The sequence below is a fragment of the Carassius auratus genome, chromosome 8 (genome assembly GCF_003368295.1).
Source record: "Carassius auratus strain Wakin chromosome 8, ASM336829v1, whole genome shotgun sequence".
Lineage (NCBI taxonomy): Eukaryota > Metazoa > Chordata > Actinopteri > Cypriniformes > Cyprinidae > Carassius > Carassius auratus.
The window spans coordinates 24,366,540-24,386,519 of NC_039250.1; the positions used below are offsets into that span (position 1 = coordinate 24,366,540).

At 38.0% G+C, this 19,980-nt stretch overlaps 1 protein-coding gene across 1 annotated transcript; it reads left to right on the forward strand.

The window, feature by feature from the left end:
- Nucleotides 1-1,388: 1,388 nt before the first annotated feature.
- LOC113107755 (probable ATP-dependent RNA helicase DDX20) lies at nt 1,389-10,896 on the forward strand. The gene is made up of 11 exons (XM_026270453.1): nt 1,389-1,581; nt 1,796-1,890; nt 2,091-2,259; nt 2,547-2,670; nt 2,756-2,898; nt 2,991-3,129; nt 3,293-3,351; nt 4,438-4,520; nt 4,618-4,723; nt 5,082-5,183; nt 9,713-10,896. Exons 1-11 carry the CDS (start codon nt 1,389-1,391, stop codon nt 10,801-10,803), a joined length of 2,304 nt encoding a protein of 767 aa, XP_026126238.1. The 3' UTR covers nt 10,804-10,896.
- Nucleotides 10,897-19,980: the final 9,084 nt, after the last annotated feature.

The following is a 19,980-nucleotide window of genomic DNA, read 5'->3' on the forward strand; positions in this document are numbered from 1 at the left end:
AAACACTTGCATGCCATCCTGCAGGTCATTTGATGGTGAGAACAGCAGCAAGCAACATGAGAAAGGGCATGACTTGTACTGAATTTTTAGAAATGATCGTACAGCTTGACCCCTCCAGCGAGCTGCAGGATGTATTGTCTTCTCCCTCTGACACCACAGACTGAGGAGAGTCAGATCCTGATTTTGTTGTGGCACCCTTATCATCCTCTCAAGCATCCACTGAAGGCGAGGAGGATTCAGAGGATCCTGTATCAGGGTGGATTGGGAGAAACGGTAAAGTGTGTTTTTCCACCAACATGGAGACAACTCACTTCCTTCAGCCTGCCAGAGGCGTGACTTCGGGTACGACTCGTTATGCCATCGCAAGGGTCCAGAAGTGTGTGTGTGTGTGTGTGTGTGTGTGTGTGTGAGAGAGAGAGAGAGAGAGGGAAATTATGTAACTGAAAAATCTAAACGTGCACCTCAGCTCTCAGAACTACATGGAGTAAACAGTGTTTTATGAACCTGCTGCCTTTTGATGTTGAGAAGTACGGATGGCCTATGTGTGAATTGCTTATCTTTTCTTGATGGTAAAGCCAAAATTTTTAGACTTTCTGTAAACAAATCTACTTTGCATCAGATTTATGAATATAATTTATCATGAACCAAAATGCAACACCAACTTAAAATAAACTGTAGCTCACTAGAGGGGTCAAGCTGCAAATTCATTTCTAAAACTTTGGTACAAGTCAAGCCCTTTCTTGTGTTGCTTGCTGCTCTTGCAAGTGTTTAAATCCACGTACCTTGTTTTTGTTTAGTCTGTACTTGTCACCACCATTAAAAGGCAGTAGGTGCATAAATACACTTTGTTTTTGTTTCCTCTAGGTTACTGAGAGCTGAGGTGTACATTTTGATTTTCTCAAATACATCAAGGTAAGTGCGCGTAGGTCTCTCTCACACACTCTTTCTTTATCTCACGCACACACACTATATAATATGCTGTTATACTCCATATAGCTCCATATACAGTACAAGTCAGAAATTAAGATTTTTTTGCACAGGCCTATCTAAAGGGTTTAATGGTCGCACCTGATCAACCATAAAAATTACAAATTATACCTCTTCCCAACAGGGAAAACCACCAACCATCAAGAATGCATGAGTTCATGGTTCAAAGTTGGCTTTAATTTCAACCCTACTGAAGCCGAACGTATTTTTTTATGCCAACATGTTTGCAATTTCCATTTAAATTGAATCGCTTGCGTCAACCAAGTGTGTTTATCGCCCTCTGTAGGATATTGCTGATATTTCAAGCGGCGTTTCTATGTCTGTGCGCAAGAGGGCGACGTGAGTCACTGCGTGACTCATTTATTCATCGTCGAAGAACTGAACTAAGTCGTAATAGAAATATGGCGGCATCCGTGAAAGGAGCACATGAGCTGCAATCCAGAACCCGGACAGAAGATGTTCTAAATAACGGGGGTGTCGACTTCAGCTCGTTACTCCTGTCAAAACCTGTGCTTGAGGGGTTATCTGCCTCTGGCTTTCAGAGACCGTCCCCCATCCAGCTGAAGGCAATCCCGCTGGGAAGATGTGGACTCGGTACGAGACCCGAAATCCTCAAGTACTCGAGAGCAGCACCAAAACAAACCTAAACCAACAGTCTTGACATTATTCACATAACAAAACCGACTGCTTTTTAATGAAAGGAGTGTGCTGTGACATTCATAATTATAGTGCATGAGTGAAAACGTTGTGCCTGTACTTCATGCTCCGTTAGAAGGAAATTATTTTATTGTCGTTTTCTTCTGTCCAGATCTTATTGTTCAAGCCAAGTCTGGTACAGGAAAAACCTGCGTGTTCACCACCATCGCTTTGGACTCTCTTATATTGGAAAACACAACCACACAGGTATTACTTTTTCCGATATGCAACGGAATGCAATGTAATGGTTTACTAAATAATGTCATAATTTATAATAATTGTAAAACGGAATAAATGAACTATGAAGGTTTGAAAGACTTGTTTATCTTTTGATGTTACATATAAGCACCTTAAACACGAGTGTGTGCCTGTTTTGACAGTGATGTGCCCTTCTCCTGTCCCATCAGGTGCTGGTTCTGGCCCCAACTCGGGAGATTGCGGTGCAGATTCATGCTGTTGTCATGGCAATAGGCAGCGCTATGGAGGGCTTGGAGTGTCACGTGTTCATCGGTGGCACACCTGTCAGTCAAGACAAACTGCACCTGAAGAAATGCCACATTGCCATTGGTTCACCAGGTATGAGCTAGTTAAAATTTGTTTAGACCGAAATGTTAGACGGATTATATTTATAACTGTAACTTAGTTTAGGTTTGCTAAAATTACATGTTTAGATGTCTTCATGTGTAGGCTTGATAATCTTTTGGCTTTATTAATACATATTTAAAGTTGATTTGTGTTTTTTTTTTTTTACCATTACCGTCACCAACTGGAAGTGATAATAAAACTTTTTTCACTGAACACAAAATGTCTAGATTCTGTCTTCCAGGAGAAATGACAGACTTCTGGTTTTGTTGTATTTCTAGGTCGTATTAAGCAGCTAATTGAGATGGGAGTCCTGACTACATCCTCCGTTCGCTTGTTTGTCTTGGATGAGGCCGATAAGCTGCTGGAGGATGATAGCAGCAGCAGCTTTCAGGAGCAGATCAAGTAAGAGCTGAATGGGTGATTTAGATTCAGACTTCTGTATTGTAATTCAGCAGGTTTGAGTTTATTTTCTCTCTGTCTGTCTTAGCTGGATCTTCTCCTCTCTACCAGCAAACAAACAAATGTTGGCCCTCTCTGCCACCTACCCAGAATCTTTAGCACAATATCTGTCGAGATACATGAGAGAGCCGACGTTTGTGCGACTGAACCCGACAGACCCTGGACTCCTCGGTCAGTCTGCAGTCCTGTCTGTTTGGTGATGTATTTGTTCTATGTGAATACCCTTTCAAATCTGAGTTGAAATGATATGTTCTCTCTTCCAGGGCTAAAGCAATACTATAAAATTGTGCCGTCTCATTCATTACCTCATAAAGTCTTTGAGGAGAAGGTTCAGAGTCTCTTTGAACTCTTCAGCAAAATCCCATTTAACCAAGCGCTGGTATTCTCAAATCTCCATACAAGGCAAGAGCTGACACACTTTTCAACTACTTTCATTATTCTGAAAACATGCTGATGTGTGCAGTTAGAAAACAGATACTGTTATTATTATTCATAGGCTTTCAAGAAAATAATTGTGATGTTTATTGAAAGTAACGAAGAACTGAGTTGATCTGTTGTTCTGCAGAGCTCAGCACCTGGCTGATATCCTCTCCTCTACAGGTTTACCTGCGGTCTGCATCTCAGGTAAGCGTCACCTTAGATCTCTTATATATTGCTGTATAGTGAACAGACTATTAATTTGACACCTTTCTAATGGTAAGTAAATTATTTGTAATGATGAGCATATTAAAAAAACTCTGCTTTGTCACTCAGAAACATTTACTAATCCTTTGTTTCCTATGAGTGCTTTTCTGCATCATACTTTTGAAACTTTGTAAAATGTCAGCGGCCTGATTCTGTGGGTTTGGTCTCAAGTGAATGAAAGAGTATTAAATGTATTGTTGTAACTGATCTCAATGATATCTTTTAAGTTAAAGGTCACTAGAATTTTTTTTCTTTAATTTTTACAAATATGTTCTTCAAAAATAAGATTACAATTTTTTTTTTTCTTAATTCTGTCCTTAAAAAAAAAGGAAAAGAACTGTAACCAAGTAATAGATTGCATAAGGGCATTCACACAGAACATGTAGATTGAAAGAAAATCCCCTGCAAAGTCTTGATGTTTTTAAAAAGTTAAACTTAACTCTTTCCCCGCAAGCATTTTAGAAAAAAGATGATGGCCACCGCCAGCTATTTTGATGATTTTCACAAAAATGTAATTGCCTACAGTATATTTTGCTGTATGAATACTTGATTATGCAATACACCAAAATAAAGATCAAAGCTTCTACTTTTAAACAAAAAAGCAAACCCTTGAATATAGGTTTGTTTCCTAAAAAGTTGAGAAAATCTAATTTTTATGAAAAACTACATCTGGAAAATATTCAGTACATTTATCAAAGCATGAATCCAGTAAATTACATCAGGTAACATTTCACAACTCCATGCATTGCAGTCTAGAATGGCCTTCTCCATGAAAGATATATGCAGTGCTGCTTGACTTCAAATAAAAGAAGGCATCTCATCATGGAAGATCTATGCCATCTTTTGATACTGTGTGTGTGTGCATATAATACCTTACAATGCAACTGTAACTGTTAGCAGCTCACAAGGTTTTAGATAAAAAGGATATAATTTAGAACTGGGCATTTAAATGAAGGCCCAACATATATGAAAGCCCTTATTAATGGTTATTATGTTTAAACCCCTTAATGTTTGTTTTGCATGTAGGTGGTTTAAGTCAGGATCAGAGGTTAGAGGCGATGTGGAAGCTGAAACAGTATCAGTGTCGAGTTTTAATATCCACTGATCTGGTGAGTCTCTGAACCCATTATAACACCTACACGGGAAAATACCCACCGTTTAATACCAAATAACATTTCATTTGTGTTAAATCTCTCTCTTCCACAGACCTCACGTGGTATTGATGCTGAGAAGGTGAACTTGGTGATCAATCTGGATGTTCCTAAGGACTGGGAGACCTACATGCACCGTATTGGTCGTGCTGGACGATTTGGTGTGTCCAATTAGAAAACAATTAAGCACCAATATATGTGAAGCCTCTACTCTATGGTTTTAATTAATGTGTGTCTTGGGCATTTAAATGAGAGTACTTAATCAGAGATCATCTGCTCTGAGACAGGTCAGAGTCTGATAGGGAGACTACAGTAATCAGTTTCATAATTGGCTGCTAAACACAAACTCATCAAGAGCTTTTTAATGACCGCCGCACTCCAAAATCAGAATTCATAATTGGAACTTGAGCATGATGTTGTTGTGGACGAATTTAATCTTCATTCTCATTAGAATTCTAGTAATGGATGCGATCAGCAGTGTCTTTCCTCTGACCGTGACCTCTGTCTGTTGTGTTTCAGGCACTCTGGGGGTAGCTGTGACCTACTGTTGCCATGGAGAAGAGGAGAACAAAATGATGGCCATCGCTCAGAAATGTTCTCTGAATCTCATTCATTTACCAGGTACTTCTAAAAAGTCGAAGGATATTCCTGGGTTCTGTGCCAGTTAAACTGAATCGACAGTGTTTGTGGCATAATGGTGAAAAAATTTAATCTTAAATTTAGGAAAACAGTGATGCACTCACAATGGAAGCGAGAAGGGTCTGTAAAGGCATTAAATCATAATACAAATATCAATTAAAGGGTTCATCGAATGCCCATTTAATAAATAAAAAGTCTATAACATTTTGGTTAAAATTACTTCTCAGTGGTTGTGTAAAACAGCACCCTTTTTACCTTCACAGTGACCCGTTTCGATGCCTGTCTCTTTAAATGCTAATGAGCTCTGCTCACCTCACCCCCTCTTGACAAGGAGTTCTCTAGAGTACAGACCAGCGCTTCTCAATTCCAGTCCTCATGACACCATGCTCTTAACATTTTGTATGTCTCTCTTTGTTAACACACCTGATTCAGATAATCAGCTCATTAGAAGTGAGCTCCGTGCATGAACTGTGTTCCCTTGACATGGTCCCTACATGGTGTTTATTGCTCCCTACTCCCTGAGCAGGGGAATTCTGTTGAAGTTTACCTCACTTTGGAACATTAATTCATGGATTTGTGCTGCACAACATTTTCACACACAGACAAGTGTGACATCATATACCACGGTAAATAAATACAATTTAAATACACGTCTTGCACACTTCAATGCACTTTGTATGGAACAAGTACGTTCGCTTCGAACTGGAATCATGGAGAAATATCCTGTGATGTCCACTTCACAGGGCACTTGCGTTCAAATAGAACAAAAGTCTGAAGAAAGGGGGGCATCAGTTAATTCAGAGATATTCCTTTGAGGTTTTATGAATCTGAGTTAGCAAATATTTAGCCATCCACTGGGGGGCAATCTGACAATCTGAGTTGGCTACAGTATTAGTTTTTTGACCGTGTAAGATGATTTATTGTTAGTCGTGTCTGAAATCCAACCATGGATTTGGCATTTTGTTATCTCAGAAACAGGCTCAGACATCACATTGTATGAGGTAAAATGGTTATATATTTATTTTCCATATAATTACGCACGCTATACCAGGGGGGCTTCTAAACCCTTTTTAGGTGGGTTTCAGCCCCCCATCTGTCACCTTATCCCCAAAACTGTATTAATGATCAGGCCAGTGCTTTTATCATTTTCACGTGTTTTAAGTCTTGTCGTTTTAAACATGAAAGAATTTTTAAGCCATTAAAGCCCAAGATGCGGTACTTACGTGCTCTTATAGAGCGTCTCTATGCGTGCCACTGCACACCTGAAGTGTACAAACCGATAACCTTCTCAGACTGCCAGTGAATATGGCTGTCTTGACAAATATACTTGCATTGCACAGTCAGTTGTTTTATGTGAATCCAAACCGTAAAGAAAATATCAAATGTACATCAGTATAACGGATCCATGCACTTCTTATGTAAGTAATTTGCATTTATATTAATGTTAATAAAGTAGCCCGGTGTGAATACAGTATGGGGGGTGTGAGTGGAATTAGCGTACTTGGGGAGGGGGCGATGTGAACTTTTCTGTTAACAGCTGTTTACTTTAGCCACATTCATTGTAGATCTTTCTAAATCGCATATTATTTGGAAAGGCATTTTACAAAGATTCATATAAAAAAAAAATATATTCACTATTTCTGTAGGTGAAGCAGGATCACGAATGATTTGCACAAACATAGACATTTAGGTAGATCAGGGGCACATTCCCTTCAAAACCAAACACAATCCAATAGTCTTCAGCAGCTAAGATGTGAGGAGTAAATGACAACTGCTGTGTTCTTTATTACATCCAACAACAGATCACTTCAGTCACTTAGGAGACATTCTTGTCTACACCTGCTCCAGCGTCGAAACAAAGGTGGGCTGTTGATGACAGTCTGTGCTGAAATGTCAGTGAAGAATCTGAATGCCTTGATCTGAGAAAGGGATTATTATTTATGGGAATTAAAAACAGGCACTGTGTGGATTTTTATCATGATAGGGTGGTTGTGAACACATACTGCCAACACATTTCAGTTCAAACAACATGTAAAAGTTAATTTTGCATCCAAAGACCTCTTTAAAAAAATAATGTATATAAATATATCCAAGTTTCTATATAAAAGGTGTAAATAAAATAAATATACACTCAAATACTAACTTAAACATAGTCACAAGACGTGTTGGTTAAACTTGAAAAAAAAAAACAATTACTTGCAGAGTCCTTCAAGAGCCATGGTGAAGGTAAACAAAATGAGATGGGAGGAAAAATTATATTTTAAAGCTTGCAGTCTCTCACAAATAATTTGCGTTCACTTTTGCATCCCCCAAGAACCTTGTTTCCACACAACACCTTTTTGATTTTGAAGAATGAGGTAGGGGGAAAACTATGTTTCAGTGCTTTTGCGAATAAACACAAAACTTTTGCTAGAATGCAAAGTTTCTCAGATGAACTTTGGCTAGTAAATACAATATATATATATATATATATATATATATATATATATATATATATATATATATATATATATACAGTCTTGTTCAAAATAATAGCAGTACAATGTGACTAACCAGAATAATCAAGGTTTTTCGTATATTTTTTATTGCTACGTGGCAAACAAGTTACCAGTAGGTTCAGTAGATTCTCAGAAAACAAATGAGACCCAGCATTCATGATAAGCACGCTCTTGAGGCTGTGCAATTGGGCAATTAGTTGAATTAGTTAAAAGGTGTGTGTTCAAAAAAATAGCAGTGTGGCATTCAATCACTGAGGTCATCAATTTTGTGAAGAAACAGGTGTGAATCAGGTGGCCCCTATTTAAGGATGAAGCCAACACTTGTTGAACATGCATTTGAAAGCTGAGGAAAATGGGTCGTTCAAGACATTGTTCAGAAGAACAGCGTACTTTGATTAAAAAGTTGATTAGAGAGGGGAAAACCTATAAAGAGGTGCAAAAAATGATAGGCTGTTCAGCTAAAATGATCTCCAATGCCTTAAAATGGAGAGCAAAACCAGAGAGACGTGGAAGAAAACGGAAGACAACCATCAAAATGGATAGAAGAATAACCAGAATGGCAAAGGCTCAGCCAATGATCACCTCCAGGATGATCAAAGACAGTCTGGAGTTACCTGTAAGTACTGTGACAGTTAGAAGACGTCTGTGTGAAGCTAATCTATTTTCAAGAATCCCCCGCAAAGTCCCTCTGTTAAAAAAAAGGCATGTGCAGAAGAGGTTACAATTTGCCAAAGAACACATCAACTGGCCTAAAGAGAAATGGAGGAACATTTTGTGGACTGATGAGAGTAAAATTGTTCTTTTTGGGTCCAAGGGCCACAGGCAGTTTGTGAGACGACCCCCAAACTCTGAATTCAAGCCACAGTACACAGTGAAGACAGTGAAGCATGGAGGTGCAAGCATCATGATATGGGCATGTTTCTCCTACTATGGTGTTGGGCCTATTTATCGCATACCAGGGATCATGGATCAGTTTGCATATGTTAAAATACTTGAAGAGGTCATGTTGCCCTATGCTGAAGAGGACATGCCCTTGAAATGGTTGTTTCAACAAGACAATGACCCAAAACACACTAGTAAACGGGCAAAGTCTTGGTTCCAAACCAACAAAATTAATGTTATGGAGTGGCCAGCCCAATCTCCAGACCTTAATCCAATTGAGAACTTGTGGGGTGATATCAAAAATGCTGTTTCTGAAGCAAAACCAAGAAATGTGAATGAATTGTGGAATGTTGTTAAAGAATCATGGAGTGGAATAACAGCTGAGAGGTGCCACAAGTTGGTTGACTCCATGCCACACAGATGTCAAGCAGTTTTAAAAAACTGTGGTCATACAACTAAATATTAGTTTAGTGATTCACAGGATTGCTAAATCCCAGAAAAAAAAAATGTTTGTACAAAATAGTTTTGAGTTTGTACAGTCAAAGGTAGACACTGCTATTTTTTTGAACACACCCCTTTCAACTAATTGCCCAATTGCACAGCCTTAAGAGCGTGCATATCATGAATGCTGGGTCTTGTTTGTTTTCTGACAATCTACTGAACCTACTGGTAACTTGTTTGCCACGTAGCAATAAAAAATATACTAAAAACCTTGATTATTCTGGTTAGTCACATTGTACTGCTATTATTTTGAACAATACTGTATATATATATATATATATATATATATATATATATATATATATATATATAATTTTTTTTTTTTTTTTTTTATTATGTCCTGACACCCAAAGTATTAATTGGCTGCCTGTGTTCTGGGACGGTCTGTGCGCTGTCCTTGTGATTTCATGTTCATCATCAGGAATATCCCCGGATGCCCAGAAAAGAAATGTATCCTGGCCTTGACTTTTTCCTCTGAATTTAACTTTGTTGCCTTGGCAACACAATACTGTGAACCCTAAAATGGCTGTAAAAATGAATAAAGTTCTGGTTGAACTTTCAGTGAACCTATAATGTTCCTTTAACTTGACCTGAAGGATGTTATGCGGGTTTTCTTACCTTGTGTTACAGATCCAATCCCTCCAGGGATCATGGAAGAGGCTTGTGACTGGGATGTGATAATTGAACCACCTTCAAAACCCACTCAGAAAATTCCTGACATTCCCAAACCAGAGAAGAAGAAACAAGCTAAATCTGAAAAGCCGACATTGAAACCCTCCAGGGAGCCTCACATCTCGAAAGTCATCCCAGAAAGGACAACAGGTGATGAATCCTACAGTGGAGCTGAAACCAAAGTTAAAAAGCACTCAACCAAACCTGCAAGGCAAAAACCAATACAGTCAACTACAAACCTCCAGCATGACTCAACTCTTACTCCAAATGAACAGAATGACACCCTTCCCAGAATTCCTCCACTATCGTCTTTTAAGTTGCATGCGCGGAAACCTATGACTTTCAGTGAGGCTGTGGCAGATTATGAGAATTTCATAACAGAAGGTCCAGGAAGATCTGTCGAAATCATTCGCCAATATGAAGGATTCAACAGGAGTCGAGATGCAGTTAATGGATTGCATAATGTTCATGATGATGGGGAAGATAATGTTAAGGCTTATAAATCATATGCTCGTGAAGAATCGCACTCCCATCAAGATCTTCCTCCACCACAGGAGGTTTCAGAGTTGTCCTCTGAGCAGAAGACTCGTTCGGTGTTATCTGATGAAGATTCTTCAGAGTGTGAGATGGAGGAGGAGAGTCAATCAAGCTCTTCTGTCCCTGCTCAGTCTTCACATCACACACCGGCTCCTCCAGACAGAAGAGTCTCAGAATTGAAAGAATCCTCTTTATCTTCAGGCAGAGTATCACAACAGACTAGCAGAAACAAGCAAAGGCCTAGTAAACTTCAATGCCAGAATCCTGCTAACCACCATAGCCATTCCCAGAAACATCAGCCTGCTTCCAGCAGGAAGGCTGCCTCGGCAGGACAGAAAAGGGGAAAAAGAGAGACTGATGAACTGGAAGAGGAAGTGGCCGGGCAGGATTATTGGAGTTCATACAGAGCCTGGGTTGAATATTACAATTCATATTATCATCGCTCACCCTATAACTGGATGACTGCGTTTTATATGAATTCTGTCTACATAAAAGAAATGATGAAGCACTAAAAAAGTTGCCATGTATATGACTTGAGTTTGGTAATGTTCTCGTTTGCATTGTGCATGTGATGTTCTCTAATAAAAATAATTCTTAAGATGTTACTTGCAGTCATTGGAAATATTTTGTTACATCTAACTGGAGTTTTATCAAAATATCTGTAACTATAATTATGAGAACATAATGAACATTTTACATAAACATCTCATATGGAAACAAAACCTTCAGTGTTTTTTTGCAGTCAGAGAAACCAAGCCCAGCCATCTGAACATCCTGTTGCATAATAGCACTGATAAGTAGAAATAAATCAGTGCTCTCCTAATTATCTTCTAGTAATAACAAGAATAAAGGCTAGGTGGCCTTTCTATACCAGTTCACGAAAAGACAAGGGTCTTTGAGCTGTTGATAGTGCATGGCTCTCTGCAATATTTGATACTGACTGGTCAATTACGGAAGCCCATCATTTCTGTAATGATAATTATATACAATTTGTTATATATTAATAAAAATGTTATGTATAATAAATAATGTTTGAAAAAATAATGACCAAAGTAGTCCTCTTAGGCATAGTTTTCCCAAATATATATGTGTTTGTGTTCTGACTCAGTGTGGTCTCTTTTGTCAACTTATAAAATAATAGAGTCAAATCAAGTTAGTCTTTTATGTTCATTTATTTATTTGGTAAGCAGATCATTTGTCATTCAGTCATTGTCAGTTTTCGACATTAGGGTTATTTAAGCATTTTTTTGGAAGAAGTGTTTTCTTCTCACATAATTTCAGCTCAAATTAAGAGTTTATATATATACACTTATAAATATATATTGTATGTATGTATTTTTTAGCAAGTAGCAGTGTAATAAACGTAGGGGTGAATTGCTGGACATTTCAGATTTCTGTGACATTGCGATGTGTAGCCAAAACATTAAATCCCCACCTAATACCATTTCAAAAACCCCAGGATGTGTCCTAAATAAATCAAAAGAGAAAATGCAGATAAGACATTCATAAAATAAATTATAGACCTATTAGTGCTCTTCGTGCAAGTCGATATTTACCAAAATCACCTTTCATGTAGAATAGTCAAATCTTAAATGTTAGTATTTCTCTTAGTTATGGATGGATAAAATAATCAAACATCGTCAGACAAATAATACGATATTATTGTTTTGATGCATTTATTATTAAGACATTAAGCAACTGTTATCATATACTGTTATGTTATGTAGATAGAATTCTGGACTGTTCTCTATTCAACAAACACATACAACCACAGCAGGCATAAACTAAGGCAATTTGAAGGCAAAATATACAGCCACAGTTGAGGCTTTAGGTTAAGTTTAATTTTAGTCTAGATCAAACACAACAGTCCTTTGCATGTCGAGACAATACCATCTATAATCCCATCTGCATAACCAGCATTCTAATGTTGTATAACAACACTAAAACCCTGTAAATAATCATTTTTGCCCCACAAACCATGCCCCTCCACATATTTTTGACTGACTGAAGTACTGTCCCACTTGTCGAAACCATATTTCCTAAAATGGGTCAGTAAATTTGATTAAAATATAAAATACATACTTTATTGTGTAATTACAAATTTATGCTATTTTTTGAAGGACAACCATTTAATAAGCACATTAGGCCAAAAAGTTGCAGGATTGTTTTGTTTAAAATGAATGTACTCACTGTTGTCAAAACTCTATGTCACTGAACTTTGGGCGGTCTTCACACAATGTGCTTCCAGTTTGATTATTCCTCCACCCTCATTTGAGAGGTGATGTGATTTTGATCACCACAGCTTTGGTAACCCAGACTTTCACTGGAATTAATGTATTTATGGGGGAGATACAGACAAGAAACCTTAAGTGTCCCACATAAGGCAGTGTCCCACTTTAGGGCAATTCACCCTAATGATGTGAACCCGCCATTTTTGCTAAAGAAATTAACTCAATACAAGACTTTGCTTTTTATTTCTGTACTTTTCTCTGATTTTTCTAAGATTATTACTTCAGCAGATCAGCACAGTGCTCAAACAACAGATTTTTGGCACAAACGCTAAAACTAAAAACATTGGGACTGGAATAATACTACAAAAAGAAGACTTTGTCTCCCAGTGCTAACAGCTTACATTCCTGAGACGGGATAACAACTGCCTACATTCAAACAGAAGAGAAAGAAAATGCCTCCTGTTGGATCTATTTGTTGCATGAACTGCTGCAAACTTCTACAAAGGATTGTGATTCTTGAAGCAGGCTGAAACGACCCAATTCCGATTTTTTTGCCAATGCGACCTGTATCTGATCTTTTCATGACAGTCTGAACGACACAGATCCGATCTTTTCAAATGTGACCCAGGCCACTTGGGTATGTGGTCCTGAATCCAATACGTATCCGATCTTTTGAAATGCGAACCCGTACGTCATTGATACGCTACAAACGTCATAATTCTGCGTTGAAGTAGGCGGGAACGAGAAGTGCCACTCACATCAGTATCTCACCACTCCTGCCTGCGACTCCGCACCCACATGTTTCTCTGTACCGACGTTGCTAACACTGCTCCACAAAACGCCATGGCCAAAAAACTTCTTTTTAATTTTCTTAAAACAAGAAGATTGTAATTGTGCTGGCTCTGTTGGGAAAATAACTTTAATATTGCAAAAAGAGCTCCGCTGTTGACTACACTGTTGTTGACATCCATGTTTAATGTTAGCTACTTCCGCAAACAACGAGTGACGTCGTTCACCATTGAGTACTCTTCTGCGCATGGGGGTCACTTCTGGGTCATTTCACGTTCACACAGGAGATTCCAAAAGGTTGCATTTAATTGGAAATGTGAATTTCGAATTTAAAAAAAAAATCGGAATTGAGCATTAAGCCCTGCAGTGTGAATGTAGCCAAAGTTACTTTCTGGACTTCCAAAACAGACAGAGCACTCAGCAGATCATCATCATGGACCCCCTCAGCATACAGCTGGTGAGTCCCATGAATCTTCTGAATCTCAACACTTTATACCAAGTGTAGAGGAACAAGCCAAAACTGATTGCCACACTAATCGATGGCTCAAACAGGGAGCGAGACCCAAAGGAACACGAGACATCAGATTGTCACGAGTTTCTCGTATTGCTGCCATAGCTTCCTCTACCCCAGATTCGACTATGACAAGGCTTGTAAATACTGGTATTCTACCACCCCCTATACATCTTGAGAACAGATTTCAAGCATTTATGAATGCGGGTGAGGAACCCCCAAATGTGATTCAACATGGATCAGATCAGCCAACAGCTAACACCGCTACTAACAGGCTCTAAAGGACGAGCAGACAGTGGCATTCAGCTAAGAGCGCAGCCGAGCCCAGGACTCTGATAGTGGGTGACTCCGTTATCAGAAACATCCATAGCAGGACTACAACAACATGCTGCCTTCCTCAAGCAATGGTCTCTGATGTCAACAAGGAAATTAAGAACATTCTGATGAAGCACAGGACTGCAAATCGAATCATCATCCATGTGGGAAAGAATGATATTCGGAAAGAGCAGTCAGAACTCCTTAAGAAGGACTTAAGAAGTGAACTCTTTAAAACACTTAGAAGACTCAAAGTTCAGTCGTTCATCAGTAGACCACTCCCAGCAAGGGGAACAAATATGATCTGCAGACTGCGCAATAAATGCTCCTACAGCCTAGAAATACGCGGCTGTGCAAGTCTGAGTCGAGGGCTCCCCAATAAGGGCACTGGTTCCACTGAGCAATTCGGATAGCGCACTTAGCGGAAAAAAGCTTGTGGTATGTGTAAAAGTGCCCCCCTCCATAGGACAACGAGAGCTCGGCTATTATAGACAAATAGTTGTTGAGTTCGCATCACCTGTGGGCGAAGGCTGAACAGATTATCTCTGTGAAACGGTTGAATTCGATGGTGAATTCGGAGAAGGAAAGTAATCAAGATGAAAGCGGTCGGAATCGGGGCGCGGCCCAGGCTTTGCTGAAGGCCTGTTGCTGCGGCTTGATAGGCGCTGGGAGCTAGGCCTTGCGGCGGAGGATGGTGGGGTGCTTTGAGGTGTATTTCGAGGTACTCCTTACTTTTTTCCTTTCTTTGGGATTGGTGTTTTTTGAGAAGAAATGTTATTATTTAGAAAGTTTGTGTACAAGTCGTAAAGTTCGGACTTATTCAACTTGCTTGAAAGTATCACGTCGGTTTTAGACAGGGTCTGCCTCAGACTCGACACCGTCCTTTTCTCGATTGGCGAAATCGTAGGCCTGGCCGAGCGGTAGGAGGACGCGGGGAAGTCAGCCGCAGTTCTTGCCGGAGGCGGCGAAGGTAGGCCTAGGCGTCTTGGGAGGCGAGTGGCTGCTCGCGTCGTACCGCGCCCGCGGGTTGGAGCCTGGGGCTCGATTTGGTTGTCACGCCGGGAAGGGGTGGCTTTGGAGTCAGCTGGCTGCGGTGATGGGGCTGGAGAAGAGCTAGATGGGTCTTCGGACGAGGAATCTCGGTTTTGGGACATGGTGCTATACGTGCGGATCAAAATGCTGATAAACTGTCAATGGATAGAGGTAAGTCAGCGATATTTATACTATGGGATTGATTACTTGATTATGGTCCACCTGTGTGGAGGCTAAGTATCTGATGCGCTCCTCCCGAATATTGTTAATAAAAACGTCATTTAAAAAACATTGCAAGAATTAGATGTTTTGTTTCCAGCCAAGACTTAGAGAAACTTGTTCATGCCTTTATCACCAGCAGGGTGGACTATTGTAATGGGCTCCTCACCGGCCTTACCAAAAAGATCATTAGACAGCTGCAGCTCATCCAGAACTCTGCTGCCAGGATTCTGACTAGAACCAGAAAATCTTAGCATATCACACCAGTCCTCAGGTCCTTACACTGGTTTCCAGTTACATTTAGGATTGATTTTAAAGTACTTTTACTTGTATATAAGTCACTAAATGACCTAGGACAGAAATATATTGCAGATATGTTCACTGAATATAAACCTAACAGAGCACTCAGATCACTAGGATCGAGTCAGTTAGAAATACCAAGGGTTCACACAAAACAAGGGAAGTCCTCCTTTAGTTACTATGCTGCCCGCAGTTGGAATCAGCTTCCAGAAGAGATCAGATGTGCTAAAACACTAGTCACATTTAAATCTAGACTCAAAACTCATCTGTTTAGCTGTGCATTTATTGTTTATTGCACTGTGCTATGTTTGAACTGATTGCACTATATTTTCACTTAAAAAAAAAAAAATTAAAATCACTTTATAACTGTTTTTAAATTCATTTTAAGTAAATGTTTTAATCATTTAATCCTTTTTTTTTTCTCACGACAAAACTAGGCTTATTTTTATTTTTATGTTTTTTATATGTTATTGTAGTGCGAAAGCACATTAATACAATACGTCAGCGTGAATCCCTCCGCTCGAGCACGTATTTCCTTTGCTAGCACAAAACCTGACACGCCACTCAGATATATGCTGTTCTCGCCTGGAGAGATTGCGCGCACCTAAAACGTGTCTCCTCTCACTCAAACTAGGTCCTGTGCAGGCTCAAATCATCGGGGCTCATGCGCTTTAGATGTTAATTATTTTCCCACCTGAATTAAATGTTGTCAAAGGTTATCATTATGCACTTAGTCTCAAAACAGATTTGTGCAGGGCCTTTCCTTGTTTTTTTTTATCGTTGTATTTTAGTTTTAACATAAAATGGTTATTGTAGCTACTTTGTTTTACTATATCTCTCTGAGATATGCATCTCTCTGTAAAAATAGGCTGCTTTGTTAACCCTGTTTTAAAAGGTACTATAAATAAAGCTTTAACCAATCACACCTCCACAACTGACCAATGCAAATGCTACGTGAAATATTATTGGCTGAGTGAACTGAACCTCTTTTGACAGTCAAAGATGGATCTTAAATTTCTTTCAAGATTTATCAAATTTAGCAATGTTAATGAAATAGAAATGGCCAGGAATTGGGTGCTTGGATGGTTTGTACATAACATGTACATAACATCCAACTGGTTGGTCTCTGAGCAGTTTATCTAAAAACAAAATAACCAAAACAATTTATATAAAACATCAATGTAATGTCATAACATGTCAGATAGATACCTCAAATTAATTTAAAATCATAGCAACAAATTCTCAGTTGGTATGTTGGCAATAATAAGTAGAAACTCCTCAAATCAAAACCAAATATATGTAAATGATGCAAGATATAACAATAAATGCTCTAATAGCTTTGCTGTTTAATTTTTTTTATACATTTTTAATCTGGTGTTTGTTTTCAGTTCTGATTTCCTTTAACCTGTTAACTGTCACTCACGTTTTTGAAGATAGACTTGAATGTGCATGATACAAACCTAAATTTATATAATTCTTGACTGAAAACATTTTGTAACATGATTTTGATGTGCCATTTACATGGTAATGCAATGTAGATTTTATGTTTTCAAGTGATATATAACTTCTGATGATTTCTAAAATGTGATAGAGAAAAAGGCAATGAGGAAGTCTTTTTTTTAAACAAAGGTCAAAGCTCCTTTTGTAATGTATATTTCTGAGGGTGCACTCTTGTCATAAATTGATCTATTACTTTTCCTACATAATTTTTAACTAAAAATATTGGTATAATATATATTTGGGAGTCTTATACCTTTCCAACGATATATAGTTTGTCAAGATTAGATTAAATTTGATTGTAATATAGTATAGTCAACGTAGGCGTCCCGTATACGGGACGGGGTGACATTTAACAGGTTAATGAAAATCCACTTAATATTAGAAATACATTCAAAGGCACTTCAATGGCTACAGTGATATGATAGATATTTAACATTGTCTGCAAATGTATTAAACCCATATAATATAATGTAGTAATGTTATGGCAAATACGAAAATTTCGTTATAGTCATATATTTGGTCTCCAAATCTTAAGTATAGGTTTAGGGAATAGTGCAATTTACCCCCCCCCCCACTATATCAATCCAAGTACACAATATATATAGGCCTATATGACCACTTTAGTTTTGAGAATAATATGCTTTTTTGTTTGTTTAGATAAATTGTTCAGAAGGGTTTAAAGGTTAAATGTTGTTTACAAAACATCCAAACACCTGATTCATTTCTAATATTATGACTAAGTAGTATTAAATTGTAAAGAAATTACAGATTCAACTTTGAAATCTGATCTTAAAATATTTTTGGAAAGCCTATTTTACAGAGAGATACATGTGCGAAGAAACTATAAAAATACAAGAGATTTAGTAAAACAAAGTAGCTAGCTACAATAACCATTTATGTTAAAACAAAAATACAACAATAAAAAAACCAAGGAAAGGCCATTTACACGCTGCTTCAACTCCACAAACTGACGTGAAATTCAGCCAAGTATGGTGACCCATACTCAGAATTCATGCTCTGCATTTACCCATCCAAAGTGTACACACAAGCACACACACACACAAACAAACAGTGAACACACCCTGAGCAGTGGGCACCTGTAAACATGTTATTTTTTTGTGATACAGGTAATTCATTTGTAATGTTATGGTCACATGTGTAAAATTAATATAGGCTATAATTGAATGTACATACTACTTATATCTTAAGCACCACATAATCTGACTACTTTGTCAACTTTATTAATTTTTAATATGTGTCACTTAAGGGCAAGATAAATGAAACATGTAGGTTATAAATGGACAGATGACCCGAAAATGAAAATTTTATCATCAGCTCACCCCATGGATAAAATATTTAGAGAAATGCCTTCACTGTTTTTTTCCCTGTAAGAATGTAGGTTAATGGTAATCAAAAATGTTTGGATACCAACATAATCTTCAAAATATCTTATTTTTCCACAGAAGAAGGAAAGTCATACAGGTTTGGAGTGACATGAGGGTGTGTAAATGATGACAGAAATGTCATTTTTGGGTGAAGTTTCTGATTCACAAGGCTTGGTAACTTTAAGAACACAATCATTTAAATTTTAAGTAAACAAATATCAATCTTCTGTGAATCTATAAACTTTAAACTGCATTACAACAGTTTTATCAGCATATAAAGTAATTTAAACAGATTTAGATGAAAATATCAGTTGAATAAAGCCTAAGAGGTTTTCCTAATGGTTTTTCCTACCCATAGCGTAGGTCCGGAATGGAGGGTAATTGTTAAAAATGTTTTTTTCCCCCTAAATAACAAAAAATCTATCTAAAACCCTCATATTAATGCCACCAGAGCTGCATGTGGCTAATGTTAATAATACAAAACCCAAAGTGACAAAATGGTATTGTGGCAAATAATGTTTTCAAATTATGCTTTGATATGGAATGGTTTATATATATGAGATGCTGAGATAAATTCATGTTTATGACGGAGTCTGAAAGGCCCAGTCCCCCAACTTATCTATTTGCTGTGATGTTATATCTAAACTTTATTTCATCTCCATAATATTGTTATGAGTGAATGATTTCATCACTGTTGTTAGCTTGTGGTTCAGCATTGTCGAAGGAACGAAATAAACAGCAGATGTATTTGTGGCAGATACAATTCATTTATCAGGCGTTTCACAACTGTGACACAAGACAAGATCATAAATAATATTTAACATCTGACAGTGAACAGGAATCTGCTGAATAGAACAACAAGACTATCTAAAAAAAAAAAAAAGGAAGCAAAAGAGTTAAACAAGCACAGACACACAGAGGAAGAAAGAAGACCCTCAACAGGTATGTAGATGCGCACATACAGATCTCCACTTGGTAGGCTAATATATTTAAAACAACCAATTCATCTGAAGGAACTGCACAAATGAATTATTACAAAGCCGTTAGGATTCTAGAGTCACTTCTATTACACGATGGTTCTGTAGTGTCCCCTGCTGGGCTGGAAGTAAAGACAAAGCAAAAGAAAAACTCCAACACATTACTGCTCGCCAATGACCACAGGTGATCCAATACTCAACATTTATTATCTTAAAATTTAGAATATATTGGCCACGCCTTCTCCCCCCATTAATTAAACATTAGATCATTTTTTTATCTATTATGTACACATGGAAATCAGTAAATCACAAAGGGACCAAACATCATTTGGACCATAAAATCAGATCATTAGAGATTTGCTATGGATTGTATGTACAACAAACAGGAAGATAATCATCATATGAACACATGGGCCATCAAAGAAGATTT

Bases quoted from the DNA above. Each gene is read 5' to 3' on its own strand.
- LOC113107755 (XM_026270453.1), top strand. From the start codon at position 1,389: ATGGCGGCATCCGTGAAAGGAGCACATGAGCTGCAATCCAGAACCCGG. The intron at 1,891-2,090 runs GTATTACTTTTT...CTGTCCCATCAG, and splicing joins TGGAAAACACAACCACACAG to GTGCTGGTTCTGGCCCCAAC. The intron at 4,521-4,617 runs GTGAGTCTCTGA...TCTCTTCCACAG, and splicing joins TTTTAATATCCACTGATCTG to ACCTCACGTGGTATTGATGC.